The sequence below is a fragment of the Gracilinanus agilis genome, chromosome 2, assembly GCF_016433145.1.
Source record: "Gracilinanus agilis isolate LMUSP501 chromosome 2, AgileGrace, whole genome shotgun sequence".
Lineage (NCBI taxonomy): Eukaryota > Metazoa > Chordata > Mammalia > Didelphimorphia > Didelphidae > Gracilinanus > Gracilinanus agilis.
This window is the reverse complement of record NC_058131.1, coordinates 310,236,532-310,263,116: the sequence shown is the minus strand read 5'-3', so window position 1 is coordinate 310,263,116 and position 26,585 is coordinate 310,236,532. Positions and strand designations below refer to the sequence as shown.

Sequence of the window (26,585 nt, the reverse complement as noted above, 5' to 3'; positions counted from 1 at the left end):
GATAACTTCCTGTGTTTTATAGAGTGATAATCAGGTTATATAATTATAGCCAGTAATGAACATAGGAATAAGAATTAAATTGTATTAACTTCCTAATGAAAGATGCTGAAGTCATCAGATATTGGCCTGAGATATACTGTCTTCCCAGACCTATATCTGGGACATGACAGAGAGCTCCCTCAGACGTGTCATACCTGGTCCCAATACCCACCTCTGATGATGCATGTGGCTATAAAGGGATACCACCAGAAGAAACCTATAAAATATCTATAGGAATCAATGAAGTTCTGAGCAAAGAAACTAAAGACATTAGAAACTAAGCTATATTTTCTTCTGTGTTAGTAATTGAGTTTAGGAGCTTCAGAAAGAAGAGATAGACAAGTGAAATGAATAACTAATTAAAAATATAGGAGTGGAGAATGAGATTGGGAATTCTGAACTAAGGCTAAAGAGGAATGATGGCTTCTGGACCAGGGGTGGAGTGCACCTAATAAGGGTAGGACCACTGTATTTTGTCTGCCTCCAGTCTCTTTCCCTCTTGCCCTCAAAAAAGCCATCCTTCACACAACTTTCAAAGTAATCTTAAGTATAGGTCTAATTGTATTACTCCTTTAAAAATCATCAGGACTTCCCTATTGCCTTTTTTAGGATAAACTATAAATTCTTTATCCTGGCATTTAAGGCATTACATCCTGCATACATTCTACATTCCAACTAAATTGGCTTATTAACTTGACTTTGTACATGGAATTACATTTCTATTTAATCATGTGTTTCAGAAATTTACTCCTCATTTCCATTTTTTTTTTTAGAATTCTTAGTAAGCTCAGCTAATGAACCACCTCCTATAGTAAACCTTTCCTCATTTCCCCTCCCTCCTCAGCTGACATTGTTAAAATTTTGCCTCCATACATGACATGTAGAATATAAGCGCCTTGAGAACAAGGACTCTAATTTTCTGTATTCTCAACACCTAGCAAAATACCTTGCATGTATTTAATAAATGATTGTTGAGTTGAGTTTAATAAGGGCAGGAAGAGCAGATTTAACTGGAGATTGTAGATCTAACTGACGATACTTGAAACTTGAAGGAGAAGAAAATATAGCTAAAATTTACCGTGTATATCTGCTAAAGCATATTTTATGGAGAAAAGAAGATATGACATAAACTAGCAGTGGAAAAGCTACCAGTAATTTATAGGAGGCAGTGCCCAAGATTAGAGGCAGTAATAAAATCATGACTTCAAATATCTTTTCATAAATGACAGAGTATAATTAACTAGACATCTAACAGGTTAGTTGTCTTTAAACTAGGAGATAAGTTTGAATTTATAGTCATTCCTGAGACTTAGTAGGATTGAACTCAATCAATCAGCAAGTATTCTAATTTGCCAGGCACAATAGTGATACAATGACAAAATGAAATTGTCCCTGCCCTTACGGAACATACATTGTAACAGAGGAGATGATCTGAGTGTGTGTGTGTGTGTGTGTGTATGTATGTATATATGTATGTATATACAGAACACATACAAAGTATATTCAAGGTAACCTAGGGGTTAGCAGAGTCCTTTGCTGCTGGAGGCACCAGTAAAGGCATTTTGCAGAAAGTAGCAGCACTTGAATTGACTTTTAAAGGAGATCAGGGATTCTGAGAGGCATAGTTTAGGAAGAAGAGCATCCCAGGCAAAGGGAGAGAGACAGGCTGTGGAGTATCATGTGTAAGCAATAGCAAGGAGGCCAATCTAACAGGACTCTAGAGTATAATAAGTCTGGACAGGTATTAGGGACCAAGTTATGAAGAGCCTTACTTTTGAAATAAAAGAAGTTTATTAGATCCTAGAGATAATAGTGAGCCATTAGAGCTTATTAAATAGGGAGGTGACCTATGCTTTAGGAAAACCACTTTGGTGACTGGTTATGGGAGAAATGGATTAAAGTGAAGAGAGACCTGAAGCATAGAGAGCAATTCTCCAACTGTTGAAATAGTCTAGGCCAGTGATGGGGAAACTACTGCCCGCAGGCCAGATGTAGCCCCCTGAAATGTTCTATCTGGCTGTGCAACATTATTCCTAATCTGACAAATACAATGAGTAGGATATAATACAATGAAACTTCGAAAGAGTTGCCATAGAAACAGACTGACAGATGAGCATTTCCTTTCTTTTGGCCCCCTCTTTAAAAAGTTTGCCCATCACTGGTCTATGCTAGAAATGATAAACACCTCAATTAGAGCATTAGGTATGTGTGGAAAGAAAAAGGGATGTTTGCAAGAGATGTGGAAGTAGAAATAAGATTTAGCAATGAAAGAGAGTGAAGAATTGAGAATTGGCACCCAGGTTTTTGAACTAAAATTGGAATTAAAAAGTATCTGCGTTCAAATCCCAGGCTTATCACTTAACAGAGTTATGATCTTAAGTCACTTAAATTCCTTTGCTCTTCAATTCTGTCATTTGAATATATAATGAAGGGGCAACTTTATTTAGCCATCTGCTATGGGTCGGCTTCTAAAAGATATTGCATCTAAAAAATTATTGACTCACTTTTCATTCTTCAGGAGGTAAGGGAACTGCTATTCCAAACCTGATTCTGCCAAATTAGAAGGAAAATATAAATGGTCAGAACTTTGGGAGGAAGTTGACCACATTGTAATATTTATAGAGAGGCAAGCTGAGCATAATCTGGAAACATGCACTAGAATTTGAGGGAGTGGATCTGAAGAGTTCAGAGAGAACAAGATCTCAAGGCCCAGTATTCTTCAGGGAATAATTTTAGTTGAACAGTTTCAGATGCACCTAAGAACACCCTGGGGAAGAAATGGGATTGGGGTATTGGGTGTTATCTAAAGGAATTGGCATGGATGTAATTGGCATGGAAATTTTCATCATTCAATTTAGATTTTTAAAAGTGATTCTCCACACTAGGTTCCTTGAAGGTAGGGACTCTTATTTTTTCTTTGGGTGAATAGTGTCTGTCATAGTGCTTTATAAATAGTAGATGCTTAATAAATGCTTATTGAAAGACATATACGGAAGATGGAAGCAAGACAAATTATTGAAGATGTATTGAAAAAATGTGGTAGCATTTATAAGAATATAGTAATACTATAACCAGAATGAACTGAGGGTTGGGATAAATGCTGGGGATAGCAAAAAGAAGATTTTTTTGTGTTTTTTTTTTTATTGCGTTAGGGAATATCAAAGGAAGTCTAGGTTCAGAATGGATGGCATAATTATAATGGAGAGAAAGCAGAACTATTCAATTTATTCTTTGCTTTTCTTGGTCTGCTTTAGACAAAGTAGCAGACAGTTCAGTCTAACAAGCATTTAAGCACCCACCATGTGCCAAATATTATGCTAAGTGCTGGGATATGAAGATTAAAAAAAAATCAGTACCTACCCTCAAGAAGCTTACATTTTTGCGAAGAGGTAGGAAACAATATGCGCATGAAAAATTAAATACAAATGTAATTACATACAAAGTAATTTCCATGTGGTGGTAGCCATATGTCTATGATGAACATTAGGAATTTCAGAAGCATAATGGAAGGGTAAAGTATAATGGAACTGAGCTTGGGGAGGGATGAGCCTGACATTCATTCATACCCACATACATATGTACATTTGTACATATGTAACTGTGATTATTTATGTTAATTTTATGCCTCTAGTTTTTTTGGAATGTCTCTTCCTTGAAGATAGAGGCAACATCTTTTTACTTGACTTCAGTATATAGTGGGTATTTATCAACTATTCAGTAGAATGTAGATAGAACCATTAGGAAGTCTATATACATTTATTACAAATTTGCAAATTTTTGAAAATTGCTATATGAGTGCAAGAAAAGCAATCTCTTGTGAAACTGCTTGAGTGTTATTAGTTAATTTAAAGTCTAGCTCTAATTCTGTTCATTAATCCTAATGCATTAAAATTTATCCATTTCTTCTCTTTTTTTTAAAGTTTCCAAACTGACTAAACAGCAAGTGCTTCTGGAAAATAAAATAAAGAACCAAGAAAAGGAACTAGCTGAGAACCGTGAGCAACTGGAATTTTTACACTCTAAATGTCAAAACCTGAAAATTCAATTGGACAGCCGAATAGAAATGAAAGTTCATGAAACAATTATGAATGAACTCAAAAGGTAGAACTCAATTTATCTTCTTAAATGAGTTTTTGTTGCTTTCATTTGTTTTTTTTCCACATTATCATAATTTTCCCTAGTATCTCTGCCCTCTTCCTTTCCTTCCCAAAGACAAAATGTAACAAATATAACATGTAAAATGTTCCCATGTAACATTTTAAAGAAAAAAAGAAGGTAGGAGGCAGAGCCAAGATGGCAGCTTATAAAAGCAGCAAAAGTCAAGTTCTCTGTGAAAACTCTTCCACAACAGGACAGAGCCGGGGGGAGGGCCCTTCTGCTCAATTCAACTTAAAAGGTATACAAAGATTGAATTCTCAGGTTTAAGGAAAAGAAAGAAAAAAAAAGGGCGGGGGGAGGTCTCAGGATCCTTCCCCCACCTACTGTACTGAAACTCAGGCAGTTGCTGGGATCTGAGGGCAAGGGCTCTATACCAGAGGGAGTACCTTACTACCATAGCTACTTGAGGCTCAGGGCTCTGACCACAGCTGGTAGGGAGGCAGCTGAAGGAGAGGGGCAGAGAGGAGGGCAGCCTGGTCGCAGCCTTAAGCCACCACTTCTCCATCTGGAAGTTTTGGCCACAGGGCACATCCAACTCTGAAGATCAGCTCAACTGGCTTAGTCCAGTCTATTAATAATGCAGATAAGAAGCCTCCAGAGGGCAGAAAAGCTCAATCTCCAAAATCCCTTCCCCATTTACTGCCCTGAGACCCTTGGTAAGAATCTGGCTTCCTGGGGTCCCAGGGTGAAGGCTACAACCTCAATAGAGTACCTTGGTATTGCCATGGGAAGTTCAGAGCTGAACAGGCAGCTGGCAGTGAGGCAGCTGGTAGAAAGGAAGTGAGAATGAGAGTAACTACCTTCAGCCTCCACACCTTCACCTTTACCTTCAGGTTCTGCTGACAGCTGGAGAAATTCTGGCCTCAGGCCTCATTAAGACAACTGAGCTCCATCAGCCTAATCCAGTTAATCAGCAGAGCAGAGAAGAAGCCCCTTCAGGATAGAAAGGCCCAAACCCACAGATCCAGCAAATAAACAGAGGAAAAAGAATACAGCCAATGGGGAGGTGGAAAGAAGGAAAAAATATGATTAAACAACAGAAAAAGAAAAAAGAAATTACAATCTACAGCTTCTATCCAGGTAATGATCAAAGAACAAATGGAACAGAGGAGGACCAAGGAACACCAAGGAAAAACTCAGGAACTCCAACGAATTGGACACGGGCTTTGGAAGAATTAAAAGCACAATTCAAAAAACAATTGAGAGGCTGAAGAAAATTGGGAAAATAACTTAAAAAGCAAAATAGGTCATCTGGAAACAGAGGCACGTGAACTAAAACAAGAAAATAGTGGCTTCAAAGCCAGAATTGACCAGCTTGAAAATGAGGCAAAGAAAGTGTAAGATGAGCTACAAAGAAAAATAGACCAAAAGGAAAAGGATGACCAAAAAGCCAGGGATGAAATTCAGTCTTTTAAAATTAGAATTGAACAATTAGAAGCGAATGACTTCACAAGGCAGCAAGAATCTATAAAACAAAATCAAAAGAATAAAAAAATTGAGGAAAATCTGAAATACCTCACTGATAAAAACAACAGACCTGGGGAAACATGTGGGTAGCTCAGTGGATTGAGAGCCAGGCCTAGAGACAGGAGGTCCTGGGTTCAAATCTGGCCTCAGACACTTCCAAGCTGTGTGACCATGGGCAAGTCACTTAACCCTCATTACCTAGCCCTTACCACTCTTCTGCCTTGGAACCAATACTCAGTATTGATCCCAAGATGAAAGATAAGGGTTTAAATAAAATAGACCTGGAAAATAAATCCAGGAGAGACCATTTAAGAATTATTGGAATACCAGAAAATCATGATAAAAGAAAAAGGCTGGGCATCATTCTGCAGGAAATTATCCAAGAAAACTGCCCTTGATATTCTTGAACAAGAGGGTAAAGTAGAGATTGAAAGAATCCACTGATCACCTCCTGCATTAAATCCCCAATTAACAATGCCCAGGAATGTTACAGCCAAAAATCAAGAACTATTAGACCAAGGAAAAGATAATACAAACTGCTAAAATGAAACCATTCAGATATCATGGAGTCACAGTTATGATAACACAGGACCTGGCTGCATCCACACTGAAGGACTGGAAGGCATGGAATATGATATTCCAGAAAGTGAGGGAACTCGGTCTACAGCCAAGAATCAACTACCTAGGAAAATTTAGTATATTCTTATAGGGGAAAGTATTGTCATTTAATAAAATAGAAGACTTCCAAGCATTCTTAAAGGAAAAAACCTGACTTAAACAGAAAATTTTATATCCAAACACAGAACTCAAGAGAATTGCAGGCTAATTAAGAAATAGGGAAAAAAAAAATTTTTTAAGGGACCCAATAAGTTCAAATGATTTGTATTCCTATAAGAAAAGATGATATATTGGTAACTCTTAAAAATTGTTATTATCAGGGTAGCTAGAAGTATACTTAGGGATACAGTGACAAACAGTATAGGACAGTAATAGGCAAACTACGGCTTGCCGGCCAGATGCAGCCCCCTGAAATATTCTATCTGGCAGTGTGACATTATTCCTAATCTGATGAATACAATGAGTAGGATAAAATACAATGAAACTTTGAAAGAGTTGCCTTAGAAACTGACAAATGAACATTTCCTTTCCTTTGGCCCCCTCTTTAAAAAGTTTGCCCATTACTGGTATAGGATGATATGTCAAAAAAAATATTAAAAACTAGGGATAAAAAAAGAGGATAATACTAAGTGAAATGGGGAAAGAGATAAAATGGGATAAATTTATATTTCATAAAGAAGTACATGGAAGGAAGGGTGGAGAAGACCAGTACAATGGAAGGGTGAAAGAGATTGGTGACAGGTAATACTTAAATATTATGCATTGTGAAATTGACTCAGAGAGGGAAGAACAATCAGATTCATTGGGGCAGAGAATTGTATTGTGCCCAATAGAGAAACAGAAGGATAATAAACAGACTGGTGGAGAAGGGATCAATACAAGGGAGGGAGAGGTTGGAGGGCCATTTAAAAGGCACTGTAGTAAGAGGGGAATAAATAAGAGAGGATGGGGTAGGATGGGGGAGTAATATTGGGGAGGGGAAAAGAAGGGGGGGAGACTAACTAAAAGTGAAAAGTTGGAGGAGAGGGTAAGAGGGATAAGAGAAAAGGCAGAATCAAAAGAGGAAGTCAAAATGGAGGGGAATTCACAGACAGTAATCATAACTGTGAATGTGAAAGGGATGAACTCACCCATAAAAAGGAAGCAGATAGCAGAATGGATTAAAAACCAGAATCCTACCATATATTATCTATAAGAAACACACTTGAAGGGGCAGCTGGGTAGCTCAGTGGATTGAGAGTCAGACCTAGAGATGGGAGGTCCTAGGTTCAAATCTGGCCTCAGACACTTCCCAGTTGTGTGACCCTGGGCAAGTCACTTGACCCCCATTGCCCACCCTTACCACTCTTCCACCTAGCACCTAGGAGCCAATACACAGAAGTTGAGGGTTTAAAAAAAAAGAAACACAATAGAAGCAGGTAGATATACACAGGGTAAAGATAAGAGGGTGGAGCAGAATTTACTGGGCTGTAACTAAGACAAAAAGGCAGGAGTAGCAATTATGATCTCAGACAAAGCTAAAGCAAAAATAGATCTGATTAAAAAAGATAAAGAAGGCAATTACATCTTGATGAAAGGCAGTATAAATAATAAGAAATATTGGTACTTAACATATATGGACCAAATGGTACAGCATTCAGATTTCGAAAGGAGAAACTGAAGGAGCTTAAGGAGGAAATAGATAGTAAAACCATACTAGTGGGAGACCTCAGCCTTCCCCTATCAGAATTAGATAAATTGAACTGAAAAATAAATAAGAAGGGAAGTAAATGAAATGTTAGAAAAATTAGAGCTAATAGATATCTGGAGGAAAATAGGGATAAAAAGAAATATACCTTCTTTTCAGCAGTACCTGGCACATATACAAAGATTGACCATGTTACTAGGGCATAAAAACATTACAAACAAATCTAGGAAAGCAGAAATAATAAATGCAATTTTTTCGGACCATAAAACAATAAAAATCACAATCATTAAGGGTTTGTGGAAAGGTAGATTTAAAATTAATTGGAAACTAAATAATTCTTCAAAACTTGTGAGTCAGAACAAATCAAAGAAATAATTTTGGATTTCATTGAAGAGAATGATAGTGAAGAAATAACTTTTCAAAATCTATGGAATGCAGCCAAAGCAGTACTCAGGAAAATTTATATCCCTGAGTGAGTATATCAACAAATCAGAGAGGGAAGAGGTCAATGAATTGGGCTTTCAACTTAAAAACCTAGAAAGAGAACAAATTAAAAATCCTCAGATAAAAATTAAATTGGAAATTATAAAAATCAAAGGAGAAATTAATAAAATTGAAAGTAAAAGAACTATTGAAGTAATAAATAAGACTAGGAGCTGTTACTTTGAAAAACAAAATAGATAAAATGCTGGTTAATCTAATAAAAAAAATAAGATTAACAGTATCAAAGATGAAAAGGCCATTCTCGCCTCTAATGAAGAGGAAATTAAGATAATTATTAAGAACCATTTTGCCCAATTATATGGCAATAAATACAACAATATAGGTGTAATAGATGAGTATTTACAAAACTATAAATTGCCTAGATTAAAAAAAGAGGAAATAGAATACTTAAACAATTCCATCTCAGAAAAAGAATTTGAACAAGCCATGAGGAGCTCCCTAAGAAAAAATCCCCAGGGGCAGATGGATTCACAGGTCAATTCTATCAAACATTTAAAGAACAACTAATCTTACTACTCTACAAACTATTTGACAAAATAAGCAAAGAAGAAGTTTTACCAAATTCATTTTATGACACAAATATGGTTCTAATTCCAAAGCCAGGCAGACCAAAAACAGAGCAAGAAAACTATAGACCAATCTCCTTAATGAACATAAATGTAAAAATCTTGAATAGAATCCTAGAAAAAAGACTCCAGCAAGTTATCACAAGAATTATTCAGTACGATAAGGTAGGATTTATACCAGGAATGGAAGGATGATTTAATGTTAGGAAAACCATCCATATAATTGACCATATCAATAACCAAACCAACAGAAATCACATGATTATCTAAATAGATGCAGAAAAAGCCTTTGACAAAATACAACACTCATTCCTATTGAAAACACTAGAAAGCTTAGGAATAAAAGAGCCTTTCCTAAAAATAATAAACAGTATATATTTAAAACCATCAGCAAGTATCATCTACAATGGGGATAAGTTAGAAACCTTCCCAATAAAATCATGAGTGAAGCAAGGATGCCCATTATCTCCACTGTTATTTAACATTGTACTAGAAACTCTAGCAGTAGCAATTAGAGAAGAAAAAGAAATCGAAATAATTAAAGTAGGTTATGATGAGACTAAACTATCACTCTTCGCAGATGATATGATGATCTACTTAAAAAATCCTAGAGAATCAACTAAAAAGCTAGTGGAAATAATCAACAATTTTAGCAAAGTTGCAGGATAGAAACTCACATAAATCATCAGCATTTCTATATATTTCCAACACAACTCAGCAGCAAGAGTTAGAAAGAGGGGGCAGCTGGGTGGCTCAGTGAATTGAGAGTCAGGCTTAGAGATGGGAGGTCCTAGGTTCAAATCTGGCCTCAGACACTTCCCAGCTGTGTGACCCAGGGCAAAGTCACTTGACCCCCATTGCCCACCCTTACCACTCTTCCACCTATGAGCCAATACACAGAAGGTAAGGGTTTAAAAAAAAGAGTTAGAAAGAGAAATTCCATTTAAAATCACTTTAGACAATATAAAATTTTTAGGAATCTATTTGCCAAAAAAAACCACATATGAATTGGTTATATTAAATTTTAAAAAGGATCGTACAAACAAAACCAATGCAACCAAAATTAGAAAGGAAGCAACAATTTGAGAAAAAATCTTTATAACAAAAACCTCTGGCAAAGATCTAATTTCTCAGATTCATAAGGAGCTAAATCAATTGTACAAAAAAAAATCAAGCCATTCCCCAATTGATAAATAGGCAAAGAACATGAATAGGCAATTCTCAGATAAAAAAATCAAAACTATCAATAAGCACATGAAAAAGTGTTCTAAATCTCTCATAATTAAAGAAATGCAAATCAAAACAACTCTGAGGTATCACCTTACACCCAGCAGATTGGCCAATATGACAGCAAAGGAAAGTAATAAATGTTGGAAAGAACGTGGCAAAATTGGGATGCTAATGCATTGGAGAATGACTAAACAAATTGTGGCATCTGATGGTGATGGAATACTAATTGTGCTAAAAGGAATAATGAACTGGAATAATTCCATGTGAACTAGAAAGACCTCCAGGAATTGATGCAGAGTGAAAGGAGAACATTCTACACAGAGACTGATACACTGTGACACAATCGAACATAATGGACCTCTCTACTAGTAGCAATGAAAAGATCCAGCACAATTCTGAGGGACTCATGAGAAAGAACTGTAGGAATAGAAATGCAGAAGAAAAATGTATGATTGATCACTTGGTTCGATGGAGATGTTATTGGAGATGTTGACTTTAAATGATCACTCTATTGCAAATAGTAATATCATAGAAAACTCACTGAAATTGCTCATTGGCTCTGCAGGGAGGGAGGGAGAAGTGGAGGGAAAGAACATGAATCATGTAATCATGGGAAAATATTTTAAATTAAATAAAATCTAAAAATAAAGAAAGAAAAAAGAGAGTAGAGATGCAAAATGGTGGAGAAGATGCATACTTACCTCATCTCTACCAAATTACCCTTCAAAAAACTATGATATATCTCAAAACAAATTCTCTATTACAGTGATGGGCAAACTACAGCCCGTGGGCCAGATGCAGCCCCCTGAAATGTTCTATCCAGCAAAGGGACATTATTCCTAATCTGATGAATACAATGAGTAGGATACAATACAATGAAACTTCGAAAGAGTGGCCTTAGAAACAGACTGACAGATGAGCATTTCCTTTCCTTTGACCCCTTCTTTAAAAAGTTTGCCCATCACTGCTCTAGTAGCATAACCCACAAAAAGAGGGAATGAAATTACTTTTCAGCTCCAAACAACTTAGAAGGCCACCAAAAAAAGATCTAGTACACTGGGGTGGAGGTAGAGCAAAGCAACATATCAAGGCAGACCCCACCATGGCAACAGACCTTGGGGGCAGCAGAATCAGCAGGAAAAGCTTATTTCAGTTACAGTCAGTAAGGAGGGGTTAGACAGCTGCTCAGGAAGCAATTACAAGGATAAGATTCTTGTCACATTTCCCATACACAGATCCAGGTTGCAGCCCTGGATTTGGGCACTTGCCCTCATTAGTGCTTATGTCCACAGGGGATCAGGGGCCACTGGTCATAGTTCCAAAGCAGAAAAGAGGGCTTATGATTACTCAGAAATACCAGAGCACAGGCCAGAAGAGCATTAAACACACCTCTCCTCATATCATACCATATTGCTTCCCAAAACCAGCTCTGAAGGCACCTGCACAAAAAAACTGAAACTTAGAATAGTGTTCCTTTCAGAGTCCAAATTTAACATTTTTTTACATTAAAAAAAAGAGAAAAAGACTGGAAAATGAGCAAACAACAACAAAAAGAAACAACATAGAAAGTTATTTTGGTGACAGGGAAGGCCAAAACACAAACTCAGAAGACAACAAAATCATTATTGCTATATCCAAGAAAAAATAGGACGTTCTCTCAAGTCCCAAAAGAACTAATAGAGGAGCTCAAAAAGGATTTTAAAAGTCAAGTAAAAGAAGTAGAAGAAAAACTGGGAAAAGAAATGAGAGTGATACAGGAAAATAATGAAAAAAGAGTCAACAGCTTGGAGACATAAAAATCCACTGAAGAAAACTTCTTAAAAAACAGAGTTGGCCAAATGGAAAAAAGATAAACAACAAATTTCTCCAATTAAGGCCTCATTTCTTAAATAAATAGGTGAATGAGTCGAATGTGTAAGAATACAAGTCATTGCCCAGTTGATAAATGGTCAAATGATATGAACAGGCAGTCCAGAAACAAAGTAATAAAAGCTCTCTTTAGTCATGCAAAAAAAATGCTCTAAATCACTATTAATTAGAGAAATGCACATTAAAACAACTCTGAGGCACCACTCCACACTTTTCAGATTGGCTGTTATGACAGAAAAGAGGAAGTGACAAAACTTGGGGGGGATATGGGAAAATTGAGATACTAATACTTCTCCGGGGAGCTGCGTACTGATTCTACCATTCTTGTTGTTGTTGTTTTTTTGTTTGTTTTTTAATTTTTAAACCCTTAACTTCTGTGTATTGGCTCCTAGGTGGAAGAGTGGTAAGGGCGGACAATGGGGGTCAAGTGACTTGCCCAGGGTCACACAGCTGGGAAGTGGCTGAGGCCGGATTCGAACCTAGGACCTCCCGTCTCTAGGCCTGGCTCCCAATCCACTGAGCTACCCAGCTGCCCCCTGATTCTACCATTCTTGAGAATAATCTGGACCTATGTCCATAGGGCAGTAAAATAGTACATACCCTTTGACCCAGCAATAATCATTACCAGATTCGTATCTCAAAGAGATTAAAAAACAAAAAGGGGAAGGACCTTTATGTACAAAAATATTTAGAGCAGCTCTTTGTGGGGGAAAAGAATTGGAAAGAGAGGTAATTGGGGAAAGGCTGAGTAAATTATATGATTTAATGGAATACTTTTGTGCTGTAAGAAATGAAAAGCAGGAGGAGCTCAGAAAAACCTGGAAAAACTTGTACAAATTGAAGTAGAGTGAAATAAGCAGTAGGAGAACATTTACACAGTGAAAGGAATACTGAACAACTGAATAACTTAGCTATTCTCCGTAGTACGTTGAACTAAAACAATCCCAAAGGACTAATTATAAAAAAAAAAATGCCATCTGCTTCCAGAGAAAGAACTGATGGAGTCTGAATCCAGACCAAAGCAAACTTTTTTTCACTTTTCTTTCTTATTTTTTTGTTTGAGTTTCCTTTCACAAAAGGATTAATATAGAAAAATGTTTTATATGATTGCTCCTATAAGATCTAGATGAAATTGCTTGATCATCTCAGTGGGGGGAAAGGGGATCTGGGGATAGAATATGCGGGGTTTGAGATGCTTTTTAAAATGTTAGGAATTGTTTCTGCATGTAATGATGGGGAAAAGAAAAAACCATATAACAGATGAAAATAAATGTCTGGAAATATTTGTATTGAGCTATATTTTGGAGCCTTCCACCTCTGCAAACAGTTGTAGTGGAGTTGTCTTCTTATATTTCTTAATTTTAGCCATGCTTAATCTTTGTTAGGAGTAGCTAGGTGGCACAGTGGATATAATGCCAGACCTGGAGACAGGAAGACCTGAATTGAAATCTGTTCCAGATAGAACCCTGGGAAAATCACTTAACTGTTTGCCTTAGTTTTTTCATCTATAAAATAATATGGAGAAGAAAATGGGAAACTATTCCAATCTCTCTGCTAAGAAACCCCAAATGGGGTTATAAAGTATTAGATATAATTGAATAACAAGAAAAATAATCTTTGTAATTTTACAATATTAACTTCTGATTTTTTGAAAAAGTTCTTTTCTTTTATATTGTTGTCATCATGTTATTTTTTTTCTTGGCTCTGCTTATTTCATTCTGCAACAGGTTATGTCCAGATCTTTCTATGCTTCTTTGTATTCATCATCTTTATCATTTCTTATAACACATAACGTTCCATTATGTTCACATACTACAGTTCATTTAGCCATTACCCAGTCCAAAGGCATCTACCTTGTTTCTAATTCTTTACTCTCACAGAAAGTGTTGCTTTAAATATGTTGGTGTAAATGGGGAATTTCTTTTCATAAATGGCCTCAGGGGAATAAGCATAAAAGTGAATCTCTAGGTTAAAGAGTATGGGCAGTTAGCCATCTTTTAAATATTTTTTAATATTTCCTTAAGTATTTTTGCCCTGTGGTGGCATTTGGTAACAAAGAGAGTAAAGAAATAAAAGTTTTTTAAAAATTGAAATAATATTTTATTTTTTCTGTGTCACACATAAGAGTAATTTTTTAACGTTCATTCTTTATATGTTTGAGTTCTAAATTCTTTCTTTTCTGACCTGCTCTCCCTTATTCCCTTGTTGCTTTCTCCCATCCCTCAGACAATAAGCAATATGATAGAGGTTTTATAAGTGCAATCTTGTAAAACATTTTTCCATAGAAAATGATCCCATTCTATTCCATCTTCCCCAGCAAATTACTCCCTCCTTCATCTCTACCTTCTCACTTAAATTTTTCTTGGCTACTGACTGCTTCTCTATAGCCTATAAACATGCCTATGTCTCCCTCAGTCTCAAAAATTCATTTCTTGATCTGTCTATCCCTATTAGTAATCACCCTATATCTCTCTTCTCTTTTCTGGGCTAAAGTCATTAAGAAGACCATCTACAACCAATTCTACTTCCTTTCCTTTTTCTTCTTAATTCTCTGTACTATAGCTTCTGATTTCATCATTCACCTGCTCTCCCCAAAGTTACTAATGAACTTTTAATTGCCAGATTTAATGACCTCTTAATAATCCTTATCCTCCTTGTTATCTCTGTAGCCTTTTGACTTCATTAATCACCTTCTCCTTTTAATACTTTCTTCTCTCTTAGCTTTCATGACACTGCTTTTTCCTGGTTTCCTTTTACCTGTCTAACTACTACTCATTCTCCTTTACTGGATTTTCAGTGAATGTACTGATGTACTCCAAGGTGCTATCCTAGACTCTTCTCTTCTCCCTCCATAATATTTGACATGGTGATCTCACCGGATTCCCCTAGATTCATTTATGACTTTTATGCTGATGATTTTCAGAGCTTTTCTATTCAGTATAAGGATGCTATTAGAAATTAAGTCTTGTTATATTAGTTTAGAGATAAGAAGTAGAGAAGCTGGCTTGAGAAAGAATTGGAGGCTGAAACATAGCTGAGACAGTGTCAGTTTAAAATTTTTCCGGGGGGGGAGGGGGGGGGGGGTAACCGTTTTTCTGTGGCAGTTCTGGGTGTGGCAGTTAGTCTCTGGGAGTGGCAGTTGCTCTCTCTCAGAGTGCTAGGGGGAGGTGACATATTCTTTTCTCTCTCTTTACTGTCTGAGGTAGAAGGAAAGGAGGGAAAAACCTGAAGAAGCTAAGTGATTTCCTTTTCCAATTTGGGAAACACTAGTGACTGTCTATTGCTGTTTCATAAATTGTTTTATCTCTGAGAAGAACAAAGAAAGACCTGGTCTTTGGTTTGGACTCTGAGTCTGCTAAGACTTGGGGTCCTAACTTGGTTCTTGCTGCGGCTCAGCCAGTGGGCCTTTGTTATTTTATAACTTGGAGACAAAGTTGAGAATTATATTCTTCTTATAAGGATAATAGTGTTAGTTTATTGTAGAATAGTGAAAATTTAGGTTAGTCAGATCAGGAAGGATCAGTGTAGCCTGTGGAAACAGGAGAAGCGGTTCCTTGTGGAACCAAGGAGTTTTATTTGGATGAAGTTAGAATCCTTTAAAGTTAGAAATCCTTTTATATCCTTTTATATTCTTATACTCTCAATAAATAGTTTAATTTTGTATAACAAGAGTCTCCTTAGTGTCCTTGTGCCTGGCCCTGAAGAGAAATTCACTTATGAGCTTCACTTCACTTATATAAACTGAAGATATTTTGTAAGCAGAGCATTGCTCTGCTTTTTATGTCCCTAAGTTTATGTCCTTAATCAATTCATTTATTTATTATTTTTACATCAGTCAGAAAAAATATTTATTGAACATCTATATGCCAGGCACTGTGTTAAGTAATGAGGATACAAAAAGAGGAAAAAGACAGTTTGGAAAACAACAAGCAACCTAGTTGCACAAACCAACTTCCTGTATCACAGGAAGAATAAGAAATAATTTTTTAAAGGGAAGGCACTAGAGTTAGTAGTTGGGAAATGTTTTCTATAGAAGATGAGATTTTAGTAGGAAACCAGTATCATTGAATGGAAGAATACATATGGAAAAGTAAAGTGTAAGAAGACCAAAAAAAGTTAGGGAGAGCCTAATAAATGCTTGTTGACTTGACTGTTGACTCAGGACCCTCTGGCACTTCTATGAAAGGTATAGTAAGCAAAGAGGTCAAGGTTAGAGCCCAAGGAGCTGCAAATCTGGCCTTTGTTCTCTAGTTAAATTGGAAGTCAACACCAAGTATATTGCTCTGGGAGACTCCTTCATTCAATTTTTTGTGTGTCTTGAATCAGTGATTATATTTAGGATTACATTTAGTTTTTGTTTTGATAAAAGCCTCTCTTTTCAAATCTAAATTGTACATGTAAATGTACTAGTTATAATTAAAGGATGATGCTACTATCCATATAGTTAACTATATACATATGTATACATATTATATATATATATATAATATGTATATATATTTTTCTTTAAACCCTTACCTTCCGTTTTGGAATCAGTACTGTGTATTGGTTCCAAGGCAGAAGAGTGGTAAGAGCTAGGCAATGGGAATTAAGTGACTTGCCCAGGGTCACACAGCTGGGAAGTGTCTGAGGCCAGATTTGACCTAGGACCTCCCATCTTTAAGCTTGACTCTCAATACACTGAGCTACCCAGCTGCCCCCACTAAATATATATTTGTTTGAAACATTCACTAAAGCTTTTTAGCTGTTGTTATTTATAGCACATTTTATTATAATATAAATTATTTAATGTCATTTTTTCATATTAGCTTAAAATAATTTTTAACCTTTAACACACATGAAAAATGTTGAACTCTTTGGCACTAAAAGATGACAGATATTGTAGTGAAGGAAACACATTCTTACCACACCTCTTCTATGCCATCTTCTCAGACATCAACAGAGTACTTTCTTCAGTTCTCCTACTTGAAAGTAACCCTCATTCAGAAAAAACTTGCAGAGTACCCATGCCAGGGCCTGGAGCTTGCTAGTGATTGATTCTCTCGTAGTGATCCTGTCTTAATGATAGTATCTCGAATATAACTTCTTGCATTTTTTCCCCCCTGTCAGCCAGCTGAAGAAGGAAGAAGAGAAATGGAGTACTGAGTCTGAGAATTTGATAACTCAAATGTCATTGCTGCAAGCACAAAACAAGAGCCTGCTTCTAGAAAAAAGCAGAATGGAAGCTGAAAACAAGGTCCTGGGAGCTGAATTGGAAAGGGCAAAGAAATTAAATAGGTTTACAGATTTTCTTTATTAATCTGTTTTCCCTCCATGTTAAATAAAATTTCCAAAAATATACTTGAACTCTGTGTTGAAGGTTTATAGCCCTTTTCTTTCCTTTTTATCTTCTAATGTTCTTTTGTTAATAGGTGCTGTGTAAATAGAGAAGGCTAATTAGAATAATTCTTATCACAATGAAAATAAAGTCTGTTTTATCTGACTCAGCAACCAGAAATCTTTCTTAATCAGCATTTCTCCAGACCTACAACTCAATAATAATTGATTTTGATAATGATGACCCTGAGGTACTATAAGAGCCGGAGGTACCTTCTAAGTCATAATATATTATTAACCAAAAGTTATTTGGTAAACTAGAATATGCTATTCTCTATTTTGGTGCTAGAAAATAGAGATTTTATTATGTATCAAAACAAATTGCCTATGGCAGCTGAAGAAGAAAAGACAAATCTCATGGGGTTTTGTATAGATAACATAATTCATAAAGTCATTTCCTTTGTGTTCATTTTACCTATATCTCACTAGGATCTTTTGAGTATGAGGTATACTGGAAAGTTAATTAGGAAACAGGAGACTTTGGTTTTAGTCACTGCTGCTACCAATCTACTGTATTAAGTATGACAAATCATTTCTCAGTTTCTTCCTAGGTAAAATGAAGAGATTAGATTAAATGATCCTTAAAGTTTCTCTAAGTTCTAACATTTTCAATCTACCTGAGTCAAAAATCCAAAGTGGGAAGAAAAGGGGTTTCAAATATATTCTAACATGAGATTTCACTTTTAAGTTTAATGAAAGTTTCAGTTTGTAAAATAATATAATTTAAATTGCAAGGCACTTGATATCTTTATAATGTAGATATTTCATTGTCACCAAACTGGTAAGTTCTTGGGTTTTTTTTAATGAAATTATTTGGTTAACTTTTGTAGGGGATCTCAAAAGCAAATAGACCTCCTTCAGCACCAAGTAGAAGAATCAATGGAGAAAGAAGAGGTAGCTCACCAATATCTGACAAATTTTATTGTTTTGGCAAATGCTATAGCTCAAGAACGTGACAATCTTGTACATCTGGTAAGTTTCCTCATGGTTACCTGAGATAAAAATTACTTTTATTTTGCATACTTAAGAATTTTAAGAATGTTAATTAAAATTTAATGTTATTTAAAACTTAAAAATCATTTTACCTCCAAATATCTCAGAGTGCCTTACATGATATTCATTTAAGTTTTTATTGTCTTGATTTTTCAAGTATAACAAACTTCGTAATTTGTTTCAGACATGTTTTCCAATTAGATTTTGACTAAATGTTTTAAATCTATTTAAATTTGAATATTCAGCATAAAAAGTATTTATTAAAAGCAGTAGAGATTAAACCTTGGAAGAAGAATAATTCATACTTTGGAAGAGAAATAACTGTTTTCTTCTACTTCTGAGAATTACTACTCATTTTAATCTGATATGTAAGAATTTTTAGATGTAACCTTTTTAGCATATATCTGCAACAGTTTGGTCATATTTTTCCAATTATAAAGATAAGAACAATATAAAAGGCAAAATAACTTTTAAATATCTAGGTATCAAATTAATAATTAAGAATTAGCATTTTCTTGTGTTCTGACAGCTCTTGGCCCTATTACTGTGACTTTTTTTTAATAAGAAGCAAATGCAGTTTGTTATCTGTATGTAGGTCCCTAAAACTTGAATATTTAAGAAATCACCCACTTCCATCTGCACCTGGAAGAAGGTGGTAGTGATGGTAAGAATACTAAAAAGAAAATATTTGGCTCAATGAGTTTAAGTATAGGAGACTTTTCTGGATTTTCTCTAGGAATTTATGAGGCTTCTACTCTTTGGTGGTTTAACATTCCTGGCCACCATATACAGGATAAATAACCTGGGACTTTGGGGAGAAAGGAATTTATGTTTTATACTAGAGGCACTAGGGAGCCACTGAAATTTTTGGAAAAGGCTCTACTTGAATACCTGTGTTCAAGTTCATGCCACAGGGTGGAGATGACCTTTGGTTCTGGTAGTCCATTCCATCAGAAGTCAGTGGTTGCAGAATTGCACTAACAGGGCAGAGTCAGGATGGCAGTCAGAGGAAGGATCTTTGCTTTAACTCTCTAAGGATATCTCCTCTACAATAACCTAGAAGATGTGCCAGACCAAATTTTAATCTGAAAAGCCAAGAAAAAATTCAGTGAGTTATTTTCTAACCAGGGTTAACTTGAGAAGACAGTCTTTGGACATTGAGATGAGGCTTGGCCAAGAACATACATAGCAGCAATTAGAATAGGGAGCATTTAGAGCCCAGGGAGTGAAAAGGGGATGAGAAAGAGCATCTGGGTAGGAAGCACTGGGATAGAAGGAGCCCCTAGGGAATCCCTGAACAAGCACTGGGAGCCGAAATAGTTACTGTTTGGCAACTCTGTAGCCTATTACCCAGTTCCAGGTCACAGAACCACAGCAGAGAAGAGTGGTTACAAATGAAAGGGATCCTGGCTGAGTACTGAGCAAGGAACAGCCATGAGCCCAGGAATATAGTGCAGTGACCCAGTTCTAACCTTTAGTTCTACACATAATCCTTTTAGTGTAATAACCTGGACAGGGGACCAGGACCAAAGGAAAGCCAGCAGTTCAGTCACTCTGAATCTGTAGAACCTCCTAATAGTTGCTCCTAACTGTGACTGAGCCAGCAGCATTCTGCTGAAATTTAACTCTACATAGGCCAGTAGATCAAACTTGCAGAGCTTAGACCAGGAAGGTAATGAACAGATCTCTTCTCAGATCACAACACCTTGGAAGCACTGAAATTTTTCAGGCCCCCAGACTGAACTGTGAAAGGAACATGTAAAGGTCATGGACTCAGGCCAAACATCTTTCCTCCCTTCCCCCTCTAAGAGCCCCATATTAATCCAAAGTACAAAGTCAAAGAGTAGACTGAATAATGAGCAAACAATAACAAAAAAGAACCTGACCGTAAAGAGCTACCATGGTGGAGCAGTCAGGTGGCTAAGTGGATAGAGTGCCAGTCCTGGAGATGAGAGGTTCAGGGTTCAAATTTGGCCTCAGATCTACTTAATCTGTTTTTCTTGCCCTAATCTATCTGCTGTGACCTCAATGTGGAGTCTCCAACTATCTATTTAGCATCTTGAACTGGAAGTCCAATAGATATCTTAAACTCAACCAACCCAGAACTGAGCTCCATATCCTTCTCTCCAAACCTTTCCTTCTTCCAAACTTTTCTATTCATGTCAAGAACACCAATGTGTCGTCCTCCATCCCCCACTTTCATTCATCCCTTACATCCAATCTGTTGCCAAGGCCTTTAAACTTCACTTTTATAACATCTCTCAAATGCACCCCTCTCTTCTCTGATACTGCCACCTCTTGGTGCTATTCCTTATCACTTCATACCTGGGCTATTGCTGTAGCCTGCTAATGTGTCTCCTTGTCTCAAGCCTTACCTCCCTCTAATCTATTCTCTGTCCCAATGTCGAATTGATCTTCCTAAAGTGCAGGTCTGATCATCTCAGTCCCCATCTTCCTCTACGCAACTCAGCGATGGCTCTCTATTACATACAGGATCAAATGTAAAATCTTCTGTTAGATATTTAAAACCTCTGCTCTCACTTTTCTAGTCTTTTTCTTATGCCTTGTACTCTTCATCTCCCCTGTGCATATGCCCAGTGTACTCTCCAGACCAGTGACATTGACCTACCTAATGTTCTTGAACAAGACACCAACCTCCCTTTCACTTTCTGTCTCCCATGCATGAAATTTTCTTATCCTTCATCTCTGTCTCTTGGCTTCTCTGGCTTCCTTTAAGTCTCAGCTAAATTCCCACTTTCTACAAGAAACATTTTCCAGTCTTCCATAATCTTGGTGTCTTCCCTATGAGTCTACCTCTAATTTTTTTGTATACAACTTGTTTATACATAGTTCTTTTCATGTTGTCTTCCCCATTACACTGTGTAAGTGCCTTGAGAACAGAAACTATTTTTTGTCTTTGCCTCCTTAGCATTCAGTATGGTCCTTTGCACATGGTATATGCTTAATAAAAACTAGTTGACTATGACTGATTATGTGAATGAAATTCCTGGTGAAAAATGGCTTAGAGTAGTTAACCTCCAAGCTTCTTTCCATTTCTAAGAAATTACCTAATTACTGCTTGGTTGATTTATTGTAACATAACGTTGAAGTAAATTGTAATATACACCACACTTCTGAAATGGTAGCTACTGGTCCTCATAATGGTCCTTAGTATGACACTATTCTGTACAGTTGTCAATAGAGTAAGCTACTCTGAGTGGTGATCACTGGGGCCCCAGCCTCAAGCTTGGGCTACTCTGAGTCTGTCTTCAGGATAACATTGCTTATAAGCTAAACAATCCTTGGGTTCTCCAATTTGGGGCCTGAGAACTCCAGGGCTGCTTGCCATCAAGCTAACACAAGAATTCAACAATGGGAACAAATATTTTATTGAAAGCCTGATAAGTTTATGCAACAGCAACACAGAGATTAATATGATGGGATAAATTGGGAGGTCTTCTTAACTGCAAATAGTCATAGTGGATTCCTTAGATAACTTCGCAGTGACATTTAGCATAAAATTGTGGATTGTATGCCTCATCCATCATTTACATTGAATTAGCTTCTATTTCTAATTCATTTCCTATTTTTTAATCCATAAAATTTTCAAATAATGGCAATATATGTACACACACATCTTTAAAGCTAAAAACTGACCCTTCAAAAAAAAGAACCTATACATTGAGATGAGTGATTATACTGGTCACCTGAATGTTCTCCACCTTCAGAGCCTTCCTACCTCGGTTATCTCTTTACCTTCCATCCTACAGTATAGTCACTGCTTTTTTAGTTTTTGAACCCTCACCTTTTGTCTTAGAATTGTTACCCAGTTATCAGGCCCAAGGCAGAGGAGCAATAAGGGCCAAGTAGTTGGGGTTAGGGGACTTGCTCGGGGTCATATAGCTAGGAAGGTCACCACTTTTAAATAATAGCAGCTCTGGGACCAGGAAACCTTCTGCTGCTAAAAAGAATGGTGTAGGATGTCAGTGGTACCAAAATGAAATAGAAATGGAGCCTTTTAGATTACATGATGACTTTGAAAACCACAAATTAACATTATGTTGTATTTTGTTGCTAAACATTTTCCAATTGAATTTTAATCTCATTCTGGCTATATTTGTGAGTTTTGTGGCCTGTGAGTCAGATACTTCTGGTGTGGGATGTCAAACTTTTAGAAATGTAAACTAAAAGTTGAATTTTTACATCAAAAAACAAGGTCAGACATTGATATGTTATGAACTTTAAGAAATGTCTAGTTCTCTGTGAAGACTATTTTTCCTTAAGGGAGAAGGTAATACTTTTTCTGGATGTCTTATATTATTGCATTAATCTATCTGAAGTATAAAATTGAAGAAATTGTAATCTCATCTGTAGAAAAACAATGTAGATCCTTGGGTTAAAGTAACAACTAGAGATTGTAGGGATTTGATTTCTTATCTTGCTCTGTTACATACTTGCTTCTTCTGTCAGTTCATCTAACTTCACAGAATGTTAGAGATGAAAGAAGAGTCCTTAGAATCTAGTGATAGGACCAGAGTTTTTAAACTGGAAAAACCTTCAGAGGCCATGTCTAATGAAATTCTTTCTTTTACACCTAAGGAAACAGACCCTCAGAAATTAAGTGACTTGCCTAATAATATCATAACTAATAAGTGGCAGAGCCTTCTGACTCTTAATTTAGGTTTTCCAATTGTATATTTTTGTTTTATCTTAATTTCTTTCTTTGGTGTGTGGAATAGACATTCCTAAACTATTTCATATGGGATATTGTAAGAATTTTTAAATGTTCAAAGTGTTTAATTTAGACTGAAAGAAAAAATAAACATTTAAAAATATGGTCATTTACTTTTCAACTTGTATTAATCATATTAACTCAGATCAAAAAGATGTTTCTGGACAATTATCAGTTTTATTATTTCGTTCAGAAGACATTTGTGATTCAAGGACAACTTAATATAATTAAACTAACTATTATGCAACAGGAAACATTTAAAGTTAGTGATATTTGCTTGTATTATTTTTTCCCATTTGATATTGTTAGTGTACTTGTACTTCCAAAAGGTATTGATTCTTCAATAATTTCAAAATATGATTCAAATTTGTACAACTTCAAACTTAAACTATTTCATATCAATGCATATGATTTATTTGCACACTTCTCCATTTCCCTTTGGTATGCACTGTCAACATTCTAGCTAAAGCCAGCACTATGTACCTGGACATTTAAAAGAAGGTGATATGAATGATGAGACATGATATTATGGGACTATGCTTTCTGTAGTATATTCATCATACCAGCAGTGCTTCTGCCCAGTTGCAGAAGTCTCTAAAATATCTTCTTTTTTCTTTTTCTTTTTCTTTTTTTTTTTGGCAGGCTCAGTGCCTTGAAATTGAAAAGCAAGGCGTTCTCTACAAAATAATTGAAGGGAATTTTCGCTTAGGAAGATTAGAGGAAAAAGTGAAGGTGAGTGCCCTATTTAGGGAAACTTGTAAATATCCCTTTGGAAAAATGGGATGAGTTGCTGTTCTCAGGTATGATGTTTAACATTATGCATATACATATAGCTGAATCAATTAGGAGATATACTAGTTTACATACAATCTATGTACATTAATTAATCTTAGAGCCATAATTTGGACAAAGTGGTCAGGGATTTTCTTTAAAGTGCTGACATTTAATAGGCTTTGACAATAGTTCTACTCTGATAAGCAGAACTGAGTTTAGCTAATATAGTTAAATAAATTAATTAGTTAAATAATTGTTAATAGTTAAAATAATTATTTGTAAAGGAAAAATAGGTAATTACTACATAATAGAGCTCCTTTCCTTTCCCCTCTAAATGACTACATTTTAGCTGATCACCCCTTAAGTCTTCCCCTGGCAACATGGTTCCATTTTCCACATTTCTCTACCAGATGGATGGTGTTCATGGTTTATCTGTCTTCCTTAACTGAATTTGTCTTAAAATGCTGAGTACTTTTTTTGACATTGTTTTATGGGAGATATTTTTTGTGGTATTTATTTATCTCAGATCTCTGAGATTTTAATTTTAGGTTTGATAGAGTAGTACATTTGGTGGAGTCATACCAAGTAAAAGTGGGGCCAGTCTCATTTTCCTAATTTTAATAACGTATATTCAGGATATTTAGGCTGCCATACCCTTGCTGTTGTAGGAAAATGCCTGCAGTGTCATATTTTAATTTTCTCAGGAATAGAATCTCAATCTCTGACTCTGGATTAATTTAGTTAAAAATACTTTCTTCCTGACAAAGCTAATATACATACCTAATTTTTCCTTGAGGGGACAGCTTTCTTCCTTCTCATGATGGAAATAGCTAATAGAATTAGTCCACAGAAAATTTTTTAACTAGAAAAAGACGTTAGAGGTTAATCCATTCTCCTCATTTTCCAGAGGAAGAAATCAAGAACAAAAAGAGGACAAAAGAGATCTGCCTAAGGTCACAGGTTGTTTTTTGTTTGTTTGTTTTATAATAAAGCCAAGACAAGAATTTGGGTCTTGGCATCAATATTCTTTCCACTGTACCATACTGCCTTGCACATCCAAGGTTGACTTTCTAGAGTTCTGTAGAATATTGTATTTAAATTCTGAGCAATTGTTTACTAACAGAGGGTAGGAATGTTGTGATTTTCTGGGGCATATGCTGCTTAATTAGCTTTGTTTTTAAGGACTTTTAAACTGACATACTTCTTAGTGTAAACTAGTTTACCAAAAGTTTAATCCAGGATACATCAAATTAATTATTTTGAACAACATGAAATTGACAATAGCATAAAAGAAGAAATTTTATTCCAGGAACTGAATATATATAGATTTTGTGGGCAATGAATTCTTGACACATCAAAAAGTCTGGAAAAAGATATGATAGTTACAGATGGTTAGCTTTTATAAACTTAATTGTAGTAGTTATTTTATTTCATATTTTGATCCTGATCTAAAAGTATTAGTATTATTATGTAAGAGACATTTCGTATTGAGGTTATTTTCCAAGTGAATATATTTTCAAATTAAAATATTAAAAAATATTCATTCTTTTATTTAAAACATCAAAATGTTGATAACAATTTTTCTTTTTTAAAACTTATCTTCTTGATGTTATAGCTTATATTTACTGAAGACAAATATGTTGCTATGTTAAGAAGATAGTTAGCTCACAGTTTTGGTTTTGTTTGGTGTACTTTAGAATTAATATCACAACCTTCATTTTGCTCCTGACAAGAGAAATAACCTTTTAATGTAATGTACTGTCGAAACAGTGGAATAAACATTAAATAAAATGATATGGGACAGAGACCTGAATATGATACCTTCTGTTTTATAGGAATATATGACACATACTTACGTATATGTATACAAACACCTATAAACATTCACATATATGCCTTAAAAGTTCAAATGCTTTAAAACATTTAATCAAGTGACAAGAATTCTACTAGCAGTATATAGAAGGCAACATGTACTTTGGAGAAATAAAACAATTCAACATTGTAATAAATAGAAGATTATTAAAGATTATTTGGTATAACAGCTCTACTTTTTTGATGAGTAAAATGTGTCTTAGAAAGGTGTAAATCTTTCAAGATTCTTTCCTCCATGTGTAGAAATGCTCTTTAACATAGTGTTTTGCTATCCTATGACTACTATAGGATTTAAAGAGAACGAAGTTGTATGTATAACTATGATTTTATAATATAGTTCAAAAGAAAAAACAATATCAAGAGAATGAATTTTAAGAAAGCATTCATAGAAAAACATTGAAAATTACTTAGGAATGGTTCCCAAGTCACTTGAATTTGGTCTCCCTCTTGTTGCTAATATAGCTAAAGAATCCTTTTGTTTTCCTTAGCATTAATTTCCTGGTTTTGTCTCATTCTGTTCTTTAGTGCCCCTAATCTTATTTGTAAGGAGAGTACTTTCTCTTCTATTATTGGCCCTTTCTATCTTTTGTGTCTTTAAAAATCTCATTTTTAAATGAAATGTAACCTCTATATCTCCATTGGTTTCTTTAGACAATCTCCTGTTTTCTTCTTTATGGGAATCATTTTTCTGTGTTTGTTA

The 26,585-nt window shown here is 35.6% G+C and overlaps 1 protein-coding gene across 1 annotated transcript in view; it reads left to right on the top strand.

The window, feature by feature from the left end:
- The window catches only part of CEP89 (centrosomal protein 89), a 199,523-nt gene that overhangs the window by 106,954 nt on the left and 65,984 nt on the right, over window positions 1-26,585 (top strand). The window contains exons 14-17 of the mRNA XM_044664184.1: window positions 3,960-4,140; window positions 17,248-17,415; window positions 18,345-18,486; window positions 23,882-23,971. Coding sequence (XP_044520119.1) covers window positions 3,960-4,140; window positions 17,248-17,415; window positions 18,345-18,486; window positions 23,882-23,971 — 581 coding nt within the window. The remainder of the gene's footprint in view (window positions 1-3,959; window positions 4,141-17,247; window positions 17,416-18,344; window positions 18,487-23,881; window positions 23,972-26,585) is intronic.